The sequence below is a fragment of the Silurus meridionalis genome, chromosome 2 (assembly GCF_014805685.1).
Source record: "Silurus meridionalis isolate SWU-2019-XX chromosome 2, ASM1480568v1, whole genome shotgun sequence".
Taxonomy (NCBI): domain Eukaryota; kingdom Metazoa; phylum Chordata; class Actinopteri; order Siluriformes; family Siluridae; genus Silurus; species Silurus meridionalis.
Window position 1 is genome coordinate 27,003,632 of NC_060885.1, and position 16,366 is coordinate 27,019,997.

The 16,366-nt window shown below is 40.2% G+C and overlaps 2 protein-coding genes and 1 long non-coding RNA gene across 3 annotated transcripts in view; 1 reads left to right on the forward strand and 2 right to left on the reverse strand.

The window, feature by feature from the left end:
* mnat1 (MNAT1 component of CDK activating kinase) overlaps positions 1-3,139 on the reverse strand; it is a 9,894-nt gene extending 6,755 nt beyond the window's left edge. The window contains exons 1-5 of the mRNA XM_046867332.1: positions 2,925-3,139; positions 792-944; positions 354-427; positions 116-219; positions 1-3 (exon numbers count right to left, since the gene is read on the reverse strand). The exon at positions 1-3 is cut by the window's left edge and continues 138 nt beyond it. Coding sequence (XP_046723288.1) covers positions 1-3; positions 116-219; positions 354-427; positions 792-944; positions 2,925-3,013 — 423 coding nt within the window. The 5' untranslated portion in view covers positions 3,014-3,139. The remainder of the gene's footprint in view (positions 4-115; positions 220-353; positions 428-791; positions 945-2,924) is intronic.
* A 1,253-nt stretch (positions 3,140-4,392) lies between these two features.
* LOC124394656 (homeobox protein SIX4-like) lies at positions 4,393-10,180 on the forward strand. The gene is made up of 2 exons (XM_046863030.1): positions 4,393-5,398; positions 9,300-10,180. Exons 1-2 carry the CDS (start codon positions 4,647-4,649, stop codon positions 9,310-9,312), a joined length of 765 nt encoding a protein of 254 aa, XP_046718986.1. The 5' UTR covers positions 4,393-4,646; the 3' UTR covers positions 9,313-10,180.
* Positions 10,181-15,554: 5,374 nt separating this feature from the next.
* LOC124376509 lies at positions 15,555-16,216 on the reverse strand. The gene is made up of 2 exons (XR_006923847.1): positions 16,169-16,216; positions 15,555-15,989 (listed from the first exon to the last, which is right to left on the reverse strand). It is a non-coding gene; the product is annotated as an uncharacterized LOC124376509 (long non-coding RNA).
* Between the last annotated feature and the right edge of the window lie 150 nt (positions 16,217-16,366).

Consider the following 16,366-nt stretch of genomic DNA (forward strand, 5'->3'; position numbering starts at 1 on the left):
CGTCTGGGGTGACAAATTATCGTTAAATTAACCATCAGTGGGTGGAGGTTGGGAGTCTTTATCACACACACACACACACACACATGCACACATGTACATGCACACACACACACACCAGTTTGGCCTTGTTTCTCTGGATGATGTCTCTGTTGTCTCTTTGGTACTGCTCCATCATCTGCTTGGTGTTCTCCACGTCCACATTATTCGTCAGGTTAAACACTGAACACACACACACACACTTTCAAGAACTTATTACAGATTAATTGAGGTGTACACTACATCATACACACTCACCCTGAACTCATAATCACATCATAATGCACTCTTTCATGAAAAACAAAAAGTTGTCTCACCGATTTCCTCCACCTGCTCCAGATAGTCGTTATACTCCCTCAGACTAGGAAAGTCCAAATCACGCTTATTATATCTGTGTGTGTGTGTTTGTGTGAGAGAGAGAGAGAAATGTAAAGATTTTATGTTATGTTGTCATACTAACTCTCTCACTCTCCCACGCATTCGCTCACTCTCTCACACTCATTCTCACTCGCACACACACCCTCAATCTTTCCCACGCTCTTGCACGCATTTGCTCACAATTTCTCCACTCTCTCGGGCTCTCTCACACGCACTCTCTCAAACGCTTTCTCACTCACTCTCAAACTTGCTGTCTCACTCTCTCTCCCTCACAGACTTTCTCTCAAGCTCTCCCTCACACGTCCTTTCTCAAACTCGCTCTTGCCCTCTCTCACACTCTCTCCAACACATTTAAACACACTCTCACACACACTCACAATTTGAGCACTTTCTTGCGGATCTCAACCTCTTTGTCCACAGCAGGATCTTCGAAGAGTTGCAGGCGGAAGTTGCTCTTCCTGAGCGGAGTGTCACACTGAACACAGTTGCCTGAACCTCGCACAAACAACATCTCCACACAGTTCTCACACCTGCACACAAACACACACAGGTTATTTAACATACAAATCATCAATCTGTTATTCTCATAAACATACTGTAAAGTATATAAATATAAAAAAAATTACTATTAATCTCATGCGTGTGTGTGTGTGTGTGTGTGTGTGTGTGATTTTGATGTATTGAGAGGTTACTGTGGTCTTACTCAGCAAATACCTCCGCAAATACACCTCAATCCATCAACCCTTGTCTCTCTCTCTCTCACACTCTCTCCCAACACACACACACACCTAAACACTGAACAGTAAGCAAGTATATTAATGTCTGAAAGTTACAGGATAATTAAATTTCATACGTGTGTGTGTGTGTGTGTGTGTGTGTGTATTTGCACGTTCTTGTGTATATGTAGAAAAAATTGGCTCGTATCCACATGCACGTCAACACTCTGTAATAATAAATGCCCTGTGTGTATCTCAGTCAGCACTCCTGAATGCTTCTCTCATCCAGAAAAAAAACTACATCCTCCCTCAGGACAAAGAGGACATGAAGGACGAGAAAGACACAGGGGACAAAAAAAGAACTGGCTGCATTCTGAATCAAACCTCACCTTACCCCCTACAAACATTCGGTAAGATCAATTATTTCGACCAACTAACCTTTAAGACTATTTATTACACATTACACAAACCCTATACAGTGTCTGTGAAAAGTGTGGAAACATTGAGTGCTTTATAGTTTGAGACACCTGGATGCTTATTATATTTCTATGTGGCAAAATCAGTAAAAGACAAAACCAAAGAAGAATTAGACAGTGGATGGGTGGAAGAAAGTTCTGTGGAGTTTTGTTGGGAGAGGAGACGTGATCAGACTCCCTCACCCCCACAGTCACACATGTAAGTGAAAGCTTAATGGTTTGGAGTTGTACTGGAGCAGGAAAGGTTGAAGACTTATTCCAGAAAGTGAAAGGAAACCAACACGGCTCCCATTCCATACTCCATAATTCCACCTGGACTGCGGCTCATTGGAACCGACTTCAACCTACAACAAGCCGAAGCGCAAGTCCAAGCTCTGTAAGTGTTATTTAGAGGGCAAACGGTCGTCTGGAGTGTTATCTATCATGAAATGACCTGCTCAATCATTACACCTAAATCTTATTGAACTTCTCTAGAATGAACTGGATCCCAAAAAAGAAATCCCCAACTAGTGCATCCATCCATCCATCCATCCATCTCAGTACTTTTGCTTCCCTGAAGATTAGCTGGTGGGCCATGTTTTGAGGTGTTCTAGTAACACATGTAGAAATAAATAATCAGGAAACATTTTGATCTCTCATCTCATATTCATCTTTTGACCTCAAATACAAATGTCTTCACTGTAGAAACAAAAACAGATGATTTGGCTTTGCTATGAGCAGACTGTATGCTGTGTGTGTGTGAGGATTAGAGAGAGTTTGACGAGGGCCAAATTGTGATGACTAGACGACTGGGTCAGAGCATCTCCAAAACTGCAGCTCTTGTGGGATGTTCCCAGTCTGCAGTGGTCAGTATCTATCAAAAGTGGTCCAACGAAGGAACAGTGGTGAACCAGCGACAGGGTCATGGGTGGCCGAGGCTCACTGATGCACGTGGGGAGTGAAGGCTGGTCTGTGTGATTCGACCCAACAGACGAGCTCCTGTAGCTCAACATGCTGAAGAAGTTAATGCTGTTAATGACGTGACTGTTTTGGCAGCAGGTGCTCATAATGTTATGCCTGATCAGTGTAACAGGAGTGGAACTACTGTAGAACACTACAGTCTGCCCAAAAATATTGGCACCCCTCAGTCCTGTCCAGCCCTTAGCTGTTATTATTATCAGTAGTAGTATTGTTGCAACTCTGTTGTAGGTGATAAAGAGCTTTGTATCTATCGTTTACATATGTGTACATGTATGTAAATATATAAATAATCAGGAACTACATTGCTCTATTATGTAGCTACAGTACCAGCATGATTAGAAGCTAAGCTCATACTCACAGTGTGTGTCCGCAAACATTCACCATCAGCTTTAAAGACGGGTTTCTATATTTTGTTGTCTTGCATCTCGGGCAGCCCTGATCGTCCATTTTTTATTTCTATATATTATTTTAGAATAATTAAGAATACACAATTAAACGTAAGCGAAGCTCCACTGTGTTTCAGAAGCGCGTCGAATCCTCAAACACCTACTGTAGGTTTCATATAGTGTACTAAGCAGACTGTACTCTTCCCTACGCAGTGTAGGGTACCTATACAGGGCAGAGGGACCAGATCAGGACCGGGCTCTGTGCTGCGGTGTTACACGTAATGTCTTCCGGATGGAGAACACAGATTCCCTGCTCTAAAGTTCTTTCCAGAACGTTTTCTTCTTAACAGTTTGTAATTGCGCTACAAAAAAGATATAACGCGTGTATTTTCCTTCTACGTTGTGAAAGAACGTAAATGTTGTGTTTAATTTACAATGAATAAATTAATTAATACAGATAGTTCATAAAGTGTGCAATTGATTTTCACATCTTTATGTGTTCTGTTCTTCGGACATGTTCTCACTTTATAGTCGTAAAATTGTTTATAAAATTCGGACAGAAAGATGGTAATAAGGTTATTACATAGTCATGATGTCACGTCATTCCGTCATTCCGTAAAAAAACGCGTTACGTTCGCATTCTGGACTAGTGTGCTTGTGTATACATCGTATTCTTTATTATTACTGTATTTACTGAGTTTGTTTTTTTATAAACAATTTTCTTATTAAGGGTTTTCCACTTTAAGGGTTTTGCAATGTCCCTGTGTGGTGTATGTGTGTAAGTAATGCCGGTTGTTGTGATGATCAAGAAGTTATTATTTGCTCTACAGTAATGCAGCTGTTTTATGCTTCTTTGGATAGAAAAGTAATTGTAAAATTATATTTAGATGTTAATATGACTGTAAACTTTCATGCCATGTGATAAATACACTTACACTTATAAAGAACATTCTTATTCATTCTACATTATCTGTGTGAAGCTGCTTTGCAATGGCCATTGTTAAAAGCGCTCTACAAATAAAAATGAAATGAATTAAATAAATATTTACATTTGATGATGTTGACGGAATAATTCCACGCCACCAGTGTACGGTGTTCTTCATGTTTTGCTGAGGTGAGCTACGAGACAAATTGACTGATTGACAGCTGAACTTTGGCCCCGCCCCCTTTACAGACGCGTCGGTTCTCCCCAGAGGAAACACCTGGCGCAGGTAAGCTCTCAGACTGAGATCACTGCAGTTGGGCTGATGTTGGTGACTGGGGGCTTAATTTACACATGGCCTCATTACACAGTGGACGTGTTTCACCGTTCTATAATAATAACTATTGCTTTAGAAGGAACTCTGTAGCGAACCTCAACTGCTCAACGTTCAAAATAAACCTAACGGTCACCTGTGGCATGTTAGTGTGAGTGAAGTGCTGGTTTTGCCTCTACAGATCCCTCACCAGTGAGGTGTCTCTCCAGAGGAAACACCTGGCGCACCTGAGTGACAGGTTACATTTATTTGGCTCCTCCCCCTCCCCTGTTTCAGCCAGTCCAGTCTTTGGGAATGGAACACGAACACTCCCTCCTCCCAGCCTGGCCCTGATAGGATTCCTCGGAGAAGTAAAAGTTGGCAAAAGGACACCTGACACCCGGTAACCGGATCCCGAGGCGGAAGAGTGGATGAATGGAGTGAACAAATAATCCAGGCATGTCTTCCTTTGGCTGGAATGTGAATCAGACGCCGGAGGTCCGCGAGCCGCCCTGGGACGCGAAGGAAGACGACGAGGACGCGGAGTATTTTGCGCGCACACCGGCCGCCGCCGGCACCACTGATTTCTCTCCTTCATCCTCATCAACAACCTCATCAGTATCATCATCATCATCATCATCGCTCTTCTCCTCCTTCTCTTCCTCCTCGTCTCCGCTGTGCTTCTCCGCCGAGCAGGTGGAGTGTGTGTGTGAGGCGCTGCAGCAAGCGGGACGGGTGGACCGTCTTGCCCGGTTCCTGTGCGCTCTAGGTGGCGGCGGCGGCGGCGGTGGTGGTGAGAGTGTTCTCCGCGCGCGCGCGCTCGTCGCCTTCCACCAGGCGCGCTACAGCGAGCTGTACGGGATCTTGCAGGGCCACAGCTTCAGTCCCGCGTGCCACGCCGCGCTGCAGGAGCTCTGGTACAAGGCGCACTACACGGAGGCGGAGAAGGCACGCGGACGCCCGCTCGGCGCTGTGGACAAGTACCGCGTGCGCCGGAAGTTCCCGCTCCCGCGCACCATCTGGGACGGAGAGGAGACCGTGTACTGCTTCAAGGCGCGCTCGCGGAACGCGCTCCGGGACGCGTACGCGCGCAACCGATACCCGTCTCCGGCGGACAAGAAGAACCTGTCCAAAATAACGGGACTGTCCCTCACTCAGGTCAGCAACTGGTTCAAAAACCGGCGGCAGAGAGACCGGAACCCGTCCAAAAGGTGAGGGCCATTGCAGGTGACTGATACGCAAACGAGCAAATACGCACATGAGCATTGTGCCCAGTCTCGGGGTTGATGTGGATTAGAAGCCAAACAAACACAAAACCGGACTGAACTTCCAGCTTTCACACTTTAAATGAATAAGTTTTACCCTCAATGCTGGACCCTGCTATTAATGATCTATAGCTGTTTGAGCTTCACTCCCACAACATGGGAACTTTTCCGGCTTTCTAGGTGAATTTACCTCTTTTGAAGGACCAGATGTTCAGTTGAGATTCAACTTTTATCAGAAATACCCAATCATTCTGAAATACAAAATATTTTACAATTCTAAGATGAAAATGTTACTGTATCAGATTATCATTGTTATTATTGACAACATTTACGTCATCATGATGGGGGTGTCACAACCAGAGTGAAACATATATAAACACACACTTCATACACTTAATACCTACAAATACTCCAACTTATATAACTAATAATACCATCTTTAATGGCACTAATAATCCTAACACATATAACTCTGTCTTCTATAACAAATACCACTGCTTATGATACACTAATATCACATTATATGCTTATAAAACTACCAATAATACCATGTCTATTTAATACAATTAAAAGTACTGTTACTGATATAAATATACCACTACTCCTAGTAATACTGCCTCTAACAATACAAAGAAATTGTAATTCGATAATTTAACTCAAAATAATATGAATCCTAGTAACAATGACTCCACCACCAACACAAAAGTCAGGATTATAATTATTATTTTTAGCAATACTACTACCACAAATATTTATAATAACAATAAAATACTAATAAACAACAATAAATTCTACCGATAATACTATCACTTTAACTATTAACTAAACTGTGCCAATGATATAACACTACTACTACAACTACTACAACACTAATATTAATACTACATAATACCGACAATATCACTAATACTAATTAAATCAATGACAATATTACTGGAAATACTACTATACGTAATACCATACTAATAATCCTAATAATGTATATTGTGTTAACAGTAATGTTAACTAACTAACTACTAACTACCACTGATAATAATACACCTTTAATTTTCTACTTCTGATACGTGTAACACTACTATTTTAGATTCTATAAATAATACTTAGATATTTCTACCATTTTACATCTTTGCGATGAATGTGAATGCTGATTGCACACCAGGGCTCCTCACCTCACCTACATCAGTACCTAACTTTACTAACACCCCTATAGCTGAATATATCTCCACAAGCACACTCCTTAATCTAGCAGAACATCTTCCCAGAAGAGTGAAGGTTATTATAACAGCAAATGGGGACTAAATATGGAATATAATGTCAGACTCATGTGTCCAAACACTTTTGTCCATGTAGTGTAAGTGTGTGGTGTTTGCAAGTCAGGTGTCTATGCAAATGGTGTGTTTCGCTCATTCAGCACGACAAATCAAACTGCATTTATATAATCCTGTCAGTCAACAGCAGAAAGCTTTTAATTACTTTAATTCACCTTCAATAGCACATGATTGTGTGTGTGTGTGTGTGTGTGTGTGTGTGTGTGCGCTATAAATTACTCTGCACTATTTACTTTGCCTTTTAGCCTAAGGGAACAGGAAAACCTTCTCTTCAGCATTAGACAACCCCCACGTTACACACCAAAACACACACACACACACACACACACACTGCAGACAGCTTTACTTCTTCTCCTTTACATGCTTTTTACCTTTGTGAACAAAGCTGATGTGCACCTGGCGGAGGTGACCTCATGCTCTGGCTCTTTATTACTCACACACACACCAGTGCAAACATACACAAACAAACACATACACAATAACACACAATAAAACACACACACACACACACACACACACACACACACACACACACACAAAATGCTGATGTTACACACTGTTAGAAGGGACCTTTGTGTGAGAATCTCCTTCATCAGAGGTCATTTGATAATTTTTGAATTTCTTCCCTCTCAGACTGAGGATTATTTATTTGTAGTCAGAGGGAAAACCAAAATACAGTAAGAACTCTGAGGAAAGTATGAAATAAGAATTATGATCAGGTTTTATGAGGTTTTGAATGTTTGAGATTAATCACACCATTCACTATTCAGAATAGAGCGCAGTGTGTAATAATGAAAGCACACTCAGTGCTCAGAGGCGGAGTTTATTTAAGACAGGGGCGTGTCCCAGTTACAGCCTATTCTGATCTTGAACGTAAGTGTAGGTTTCTATTGTGATCTTCTGATATGATAAAATGCACACTATATGCCCAAAAGTCTCTGGACACCTAAACATAGGATTTGTATGTCCTTTTTGAACAACCCATTCCACATTTAGTCTCCATTGGTGTTATAATAACCACCACTCTTCTGGGAAGGTGTTCCACAAGACATTGGGTTGTGCTTGTAAACATTTGCACTCATTCAGCCACAAGTGTGTTTGTAAAGTCAGGTACTGGGGTAGGTGAGGTGAGGAGGCCTGGGGTGCAGTCACTATTAAGGTTCCTTCCAAAGGTATTCAATAGGGTTGAGGTGAGAGCTCTATAGCAGGGGTTCTTTAACTCCAATCCATGTAAAGCATATCTTCATGGAGCTGACTTTGTGCACAGGGGCTTTGTCATGCTGGTTCAGGTTTGGGTTTTTTAGTTAAGTGAAGGGGAAAATTTTGTGCACAATTGTGAGCCTCCAAAATCTGTGTAGAGGGTGAATATTGGGATAAACTTTTTATTACAACATACAGATGACCACAGAACATCACCAGCCATCAGTTACGTACATACTGATTTACACTCTGATTAGTGTTACTGCTAATAGTATTAGCTGTAATAATAGTAGACGTATCAGTATAAAAGGTTGCCTGATTATTACTAATAACAGTAGTAGAAATACTGAAGTATTAAAGTAGTGGTAAGTGTATCAGCAAATTAATGTAGACAATTAACATCTTATCAGGATCAGAAAGTATTATTTGTAGTATCAGCATTACTTATCACAATAGATGATATTGTTGGTGGCAAACTGATCTGTATGGTGATAAATATTACTGATTCCTAAGTTGGTTGTGTCTCTTAATTCAAGTGAAGGGATAATTGAATGCACATCATCCTATAAAAGTGTGTGCCTCAAATTTTGTGCTTACAGATTGGGGAAGAATCGCATATGGCTGGAAAAGTCAGATGTCCCAATACTTTAGTTTATGTAGTGTATTTGGTCTGGTCACAGTCAAAGGGTAGAGCCAGGACAGGAGTCTGGGAGCAACAAGAAAACAAGAGCAATGTTTCAGCTGTAGGTGTTTTGTGAGGGTTGAGTCATCTGGTGATGGAGGAGAGACTGATGAGAGTGTGAAAGTGTGAGTAAAGGCTGTATTGCAATTCCATAAACACAAGACCACAGAATGAGGACGTGCAGAAAGAAAGAGGCTTTATATACACTACAGCACATTTTGTGTAGCTCAGCTTGTAAGCCCCCAAAACATAACCCAGGGCTTTAGCGGTTGAGCCACTACTACCTGGTAGGGAGGTTGGTTCAACCTAGAAGGAAAAAAGACTTAACATTTAACTAGCAAATCTAACTACAAGATAAAAAGAAACAAACCGTGACAGTTTAAACTTCAAGGAGTTTTTCCTTTATTGACTCAATCATTATAGAAAAACGTACAATTATAAGGAACAAACGTATACATTTTTAATATCCGCATTATCTCTGTAAAGCTGCATTGAGACCATGTCCATAGTTAAAAGCGCTCTACAAATAAAATGAAATTGAATTGAAAATATTTATAGCTGCTGTAATGTAAGTGATTAGAGGATGTTGTTATTGAATGTGACTATTGATATTTTGTGTATGTGTGTGTCTGTGTAGTGATCCAGGATGATGAGCTGTAAGGAGGGTTTGTTCACCCCTCGTGCCAGTTCCTGCAAGATCAGGACTTGGATGGGACAGAGAACATTTACGAACTTCTGTACAACACACAGAAACACACCTCCACCACCACCACCACCACCACACATTAGACATGACTAGCCATTTATCTGCACACTGGCCAGCCCTGACTTGTCTGTATGAGCAGGTGTAAAATGTTCTTCCACTTGACAAGATCTAGAGCTTAATCTAAACTCAATCAGTCCTAAATTATTAACTCATAAATGTGTTGGTATTATTCCAAAAATATTCTCTGAGTTTCTAGACTCTTTGAAAAGTGAGAAGGATATGTTGCAGACAGGTTGGGCATGCTGTGATAGTACGAATCGGGGTAGAGTGTGTCGCAGCCCTCCATAGCTTAACAGCAACCCCCTCATGTTTCATGTAAATTTGTGTTGAAAAATGGAACTTCAGAACATCATAATCAGGAGTCATATGGGCAGATCTGATTTGTTTGCTTTGCTGTTATAGGAATGTAGTTCCGGAAAGTGCTGTATTACTCCACTTCAGCACAGTGTGCATCATTGTGTGCCAGTTAAGTAAATGCAATAGACTGTGAAGATGACAAGTAGCGCAGACCCTCCTGTGTATAATAGTGTCGACTTTCTGATACACACTCATCTGCGAGATTGTCACTTAACGGGAAAATGGCAACTTGGCCCTGAGAAGCAAGATATAAAAAGTTTTTAAAACAAAGGACGATGGTTATTTGTTCAATAGGACAATCTCCAAGTAGTAGACAAAAAGACTTTCTGGTTCTCTGAGTTCTCAAAGGCTCTCTGGTTGTGCTAAACAGAATAAAGTTTTGTATTTATCATGTTGGTTTTTCTGCTCTTCTTCAACAGGAGCACTGGGATCTAAAGCACGTTTTTGAATAAGCTAAATAAAAAAGAAGCTTACCATAGTAAAAAAGTGGAGAACAATAGAAGCATCCTCTCCATGTAGATTGACTGTATAGATTTTTTTGTGGAGACTTTGAGCTCGCTCTTCAAGGGCACGATGCAGGGCCTTAACAACAACCCCCAACCCCCAAACAAACACACAGTAATCAGATTCTTGAAGCTGCACTGTGTTATGCACTGATAATGGATGTTGTTATGATTACAAATGTATTTATTATCCTGGTCTGCATCAGCTGTCTAACAGGGTTCATCAATGTCAAATAGACAGCCAATCAGATGAGAGAATGCGGTCTTTACAATTCACAGAGAAGCTACGCATTCGCTTGATGTCTTCGGGTTGAACGCTGATGGAGTGAGAGGTAAAATGTAGTATAAATAGTAGAACTTCAATATTTCTCACCTTTCTACACTAGAACCCATTTAGATCCAACAGTAAAATGCCGGGGTGCAAATGTTTACACACATTTACCGTGATGCCATGTGCTCAGTATGCAAGGTGATGAAAAAAACACTCACTGGGTCTTCAGCAGATAAAAGTGCCCATACTGTAAATGAATGAGTCAACAAGGTTTCCTAGTTTTCTTCTTTTCCTGTCTAAAAATGAGGGAAAGTTTTCATGCTTAGACTTAAACTAGAACAGAGAAATGTGTGAATTTGTCTTGTTTGTTTTTAAGCTGTAAAAAAGTGGAGGACTCCATCCTCAGCATTTTTCTACCGATATACACTATGTCTCTCCTCTGCACATGTCCTCTTCTTCTTCTTCTTCTTCTTCTTCTTCTTCTTCTTCGGCTTCTCCGATTAGGGGTCGCCACAGCAGAACATCCGTCTCCATACCCCACTGTCCTCTACACCTGTCTCTTTCAACCCAACTACCTGCATGTATTCCCTCACCACATCCATGAACCTCCTCCTTGGTCTTCCCCTTTTCCTCCTTCCTGGTGGCTCCATCCTCAGCATTCTTCTACCGATACACCCCATGTCCCTCCTCTGCACATGTCCAAACCATCTCAATCTCGCCTTCCTCACATTGTCTCTAAAACGTCCTACATGCTCTGTCCCTTTAATAAACTCCTTTATAATCTTGTCCATCCTCATCACTCCCAACGAAAGTCTCAACATCTTCAGCTCTGCTACCTCCAGCTTCACCTCCTGTCTTTTACTCAATGCCACTGTCTCTAAACCATACAACATCACAGGTCTCACCACAGTCCTATAAACTTTCCCTTTCACTGTTGTAGATACTCTTCTATCACAAATCACTCCTGTCACTCTTCTCCACCCACTCCACCCTGCCTGCACTCTTTTCTTCACTTCTCTAACACACTCTACATTACTTTGCACTGTTGACCCCAAGTACATATACTTCTCCACCTTTAACACCTCTTTATCCACCCTTCTATCTCTTTCATTTTCCTCATTTATCAGCTGCTCAAAATACTCTCTCCACCTTAACACACTCTCCTCACTAGTCAACACATTTCCATCTGCATTTTTTATGACAAGCAAATCCTTCCTTGTTTCTCTTCCTTTCTATTTCCAGATGTCACACAAAGTATCTTTCTAGTTGTCTTCCTCATCACTTCTGCAGTAGTTGCCCAATCATCCAGCACCTCCCCACCACCACCGAGCCCCTGTCTGACCTCTTCCCTGTATCAGTTTTCCTCTTTCAGTTTCCACCATCTTATTCTTTTTTCAGTTCTCACTCTTAGCCATCTTACAGAGCATCATTCGATGCTGTGTAGCTACACTGTCCCCTGCCAACACCTTACAGTCCCCAATCTCTTTCAAGGTTGCATCTCCTACATAGAATATAGTCTAGTTCACCTCCAGTGTTCCTGGCCTTACTTCCTTTCCACTTGATCTCCTGAACACACAACATATCTACTTTTCTCTGCTCCATCATATCAGCTACCTCCCTCCCTTTTCCAGTCATAGAAGCAACATTTAAAGTGCCCACCCTAACCTCCATACTCATACACTTCTCCTCTCCTCAACGTCTTCCCTGTCTCCTTCTTCAGCCAACAGTAGCTTAATTTCCACGGTACCCTGTTGGCTAACAGTACCTGTGGCGATCGTAGGTAACCCAGGCCTCGACCGATCCGGTATGAGATTTAGGTTTGTGATCCGTATATTTGATTTGTTTTACGCTGGATTCCCTTCCTAACGCAACCCTCTAAGTTGCACTGGCTTGTGACTGGGTTTTGTGAATGTAAATGTTGATTTTAAAAAAATCATTATTTACAACCATTTTTCTAATTCCCTAAATGTCTGTAACCATTGTATTTGATATGGATCATCTAAAATGAAAATGTTTTATTTAAAATCCAGTAAAGGCAGTTTATAAATTATATTTTAAGTTGTAAATTAATTGGTTTTGATTTTTTTCTAAATGAACAATACATTAAGGTGCGCAGTCTAATATAGCGTATGTCGAACCAACACCACAGCGCCCCCTAAGGCTGAATTATTAAAGGTTAATTCAATCAAATGTAAAACTTAGACCACATTTATAACGATCATAGTTTAATCATATTACCTTTTAGTACGACCCAGAATCTGCCTCACCTTGATTTATGCCAGTAGTTGGAATGTCTCTCTCATTCTCTCTCTCTCTCTCTCTCTCTCTCTCTCTCTCACACACACACACACACACACACACAAACGCACACATTTTGTTCTTAGTAACTTCCGACACACTTCTCGTGAAAATTGAGATGGAGATAGTGTTTTCTTGGTTGTTAAAAAGGCAATTAAACTCTTAGTATTTCTGTTGTGTTTGTGTAATCGCAAACACATTTCCAAAATCTACTGCGCTTTGTGTGTACCGACTGTTGGTTCAGTGTGTTGGTGAGCAGAGCAGCAGGTCTGGTAACCTGTGGGCTCAGGGTGGAGTCCCAACTCAGGTGAATTAAAAATTGTTTTGTGTAAAATTTTAAGTAAAACATTTAGCTCGAAAAAAAAAAAAGTTGCAAATGAGAGTCCTGGTGGCTCCGCGGGCAGGTGAGTCGGTGTGGTGATGTGGGGTGATGTGGGGTGACGCTGCTGGGTCGAGCCCTGGGTCAGGTGAGTTCTCATGAGGAAGGGCTTTTACTTGCCTTGGTCTCTGTGTTTGTTGGGTAATAAAAGATAAATCCCAAAAAAAACAAAAAGAAATGTATCAGCTCCGATGGCTCAATGGTGCAGTCCGGTCTCCAAAAGAACCTCGGTTCGAGACTCCTGGTGTGCAATCAGTGCTGAACTCGGGTGGGACTGTAAATTCCGGCAAAGAGAAAGAAAGAAAAAGAACGTCCTCTGTCCCACCTGGGGCTCCTGAAGAGGTGAAACAGGGGGTTATGCTTCTCTGGCCTCTGTATGTCTATATAATTATTATATATATTACTACATTTATTTATATTTGTTTTATTTACGTTTATTATATTATATAATTATACTGTCTATTATTATATATTATTTATTTGCTAATTTTAATATTTGCATTTAATATTTGTATCTCTTATTTGTGGTATTTATTTGACTATATATTTGTATTTTCTTATTTATAGTATTTTTATTTACATTTTATTATTTACCTTTTTATTATTATTTTATTATCTCATTAATATTTATTTTTGTTTACTTGTTTTGGTTACTGATTGGAAGGTCAGGGTTGAAGCCAAGCCACTCTTAGGCCCTTGACAAAGACCCTTAACCCTCTGTGCTCCAGGGGCACTGTATGGTGGCTGACCTTAAACTCTGACCCCAGTTTCCTAACAAGCTAGGATATGCGAAGAAATTTCACTGTGCTGTAATGTATATGTACCAAATAAAAGCTAAGCTAAGCTAAGCTAAGCTAAGCTATTCTATTCTATTCTATTCTATTCTATTCTATTCTATTCTATTCTTATTACTATTTAGGGTAACATGTACAGGGCTTTTGGTTTGGTGGATTTTGTTTTGTATTTCTTCCCCCTAACACACCTAAATTGTACCGAACCATGACTCAAACCGAATCGTGAATTTTGTGTACAGTTACACCCGTATTACTATTATTTACTTTATAATTACTGTCTTCATTATTATTTATTTTTTATTTATTTTATCTTTATTAATATTGTATAGATTATTTGTGTTCAGTGTTGAGAATGTGTGGATATGGGAATGTGTGTTTACATTTCCCTACTTTCCTTACTACAAATCTCAACAAAATATAAGGAGATAAAACAAGTAATTACATTAAGGTCATGCAAAAATAAATGGTGGTTATTTGCATGCTTGTGTTTAATTTTGTCTGTGGTGGACACCGGTGCAGAGGGACACGACGTCCTCTGTTCTGTCTGTATCAACTAGTGAACTTGTCTCCAGTCTGAGAAATTCGAATTGAGCACATCTGCAGCCAACAAACTCAAAAAAATTCAAACAAATAATTACAGATTAATCGCTACGATTTATTTATTTATTCCCACCAAAATAAATTATTTGCAGAACAACCTTCCTACAGCTTGACTAGGGACCTGTTTGAAGATGTTTGGCTGGTGTGCAGGAAGAATGACGACACACACACACACACACACTGCACTATAAGGGTGTATTCATCCATCTTGTCGTAGATGGCAAGACGCATTCCTGACACAGACGAAGAGATAAAAGATTACATTTTGACTTGACTATAACTGATATTGCTGTGAATACAATAACAGTTAATGGCAGAACAGAACAGTGTATATATGTATATGTATATATATAAACTGGTTGACTCTTCACCACTCACCCTGTCTGACAGAAGTGTGATAGAGATAGGGAAGAACACACACACACACACACACACACACACACACACACACACACACACACACTCCTGTGTACCTTTCACACAGCCAGAAAGAACTGATGCAGGGCATCGTGACAATCAGTTAACCTCAGGCATCAGTAAGGACTTCCTGTGAGCTGCAGACATTTGAGAAGTGTGTTGTTATTACCATTAGAATTTATTCTCACACTGTGTGTACTTTGTGTGTGTGTGAACGTACACACATTTTACTGCTATCCCAGTCAATCATTATCAACATTGTCATGTTAAACTTTATCTTCTCTCATAACCCCACCACTCTCCTTTTTGTACAAACCAATAATGATAACATTTATGCTTACATTAATTTTGCTTTTGTGTAGTTTAATTAATCTCATATTTTTAAAATTTTTATTATTCTAGCTGTTTAATAGGTATTATATGATCATATTATTTTCTATGTTTTTCTTTTCATTATTTCATTTGTTCGAACTCATAGTTCCTGAATTCAATAAAAAAACACATTCAAACCAGGAACCAAGTAAGAATTTATTTTTAACACTGCTCCAGATCATTTTCCCACAGTGTCAAGGGACTGATATATTATTCATATTATTATTATAATTATTATTATTTAAAGACCTATGATTTTCTCTCCTTTTCCTTTTTAATATAATGAGAACAGGCCAGCTGTTGTTGTTGTTGGAGAGCGTACGTCAGCGTACTGTCTGCAGTGGAGGTAATAAGAATTCCTGCAGGAAATATGAGAATAAAAGGTGGTGGGTGGTGGTGAGAGGAAGGACACGCTGATCCTGCAAAAGACTTTGGAGGAGAAACGCCATTGAATCCTGATTAGATACACATGAGTTCAGTCTGGAGCTGGTTGGAGAACTGATCCTCTAATCCAGATTCACACCAGGCCATTCATGTAGCTGAAGGGGCTGATCATTTTGGAGGTCTGAACTGGAGGTTCAAAGTGTGCACTTGTGCGGTTAGTTCATATACATGCAACACCAGGATTCATCTTTAAAAATCCCTAAAATTTAAAATAATAATAATAATAATAGTAATCATCATGATGATATAGACGCATATATAACTGGTTGGTTGGTTGGTTGTTCCGAACATCTTGGAGAACTTACCACAGATCTTCTGTGGATGTAGGCTAGAAGAGCACATCTTGACACTTCAGTCTGCTTTGAGAAAATACAAATACCAAAGGGTGGTCACAACCAAATACTGCTTTGATTTAGATTTATTTTCTGTTATTTATATTGTGTTAATTGCAAAAATAAATGATTATTAGCACTTTTACCTTCTTTTCATTCTTACAAAAAAAT

What these genes read in the sequence shown, in the direction of transcription:
- LOC124394656 (XM_046863030.1), top strand. Translation starts at nt 4,647, where the DNA reads ATGTCTTCCTTTGGCTGGAATGTGAATCAGACGCCGGAGGTCCGCGAG.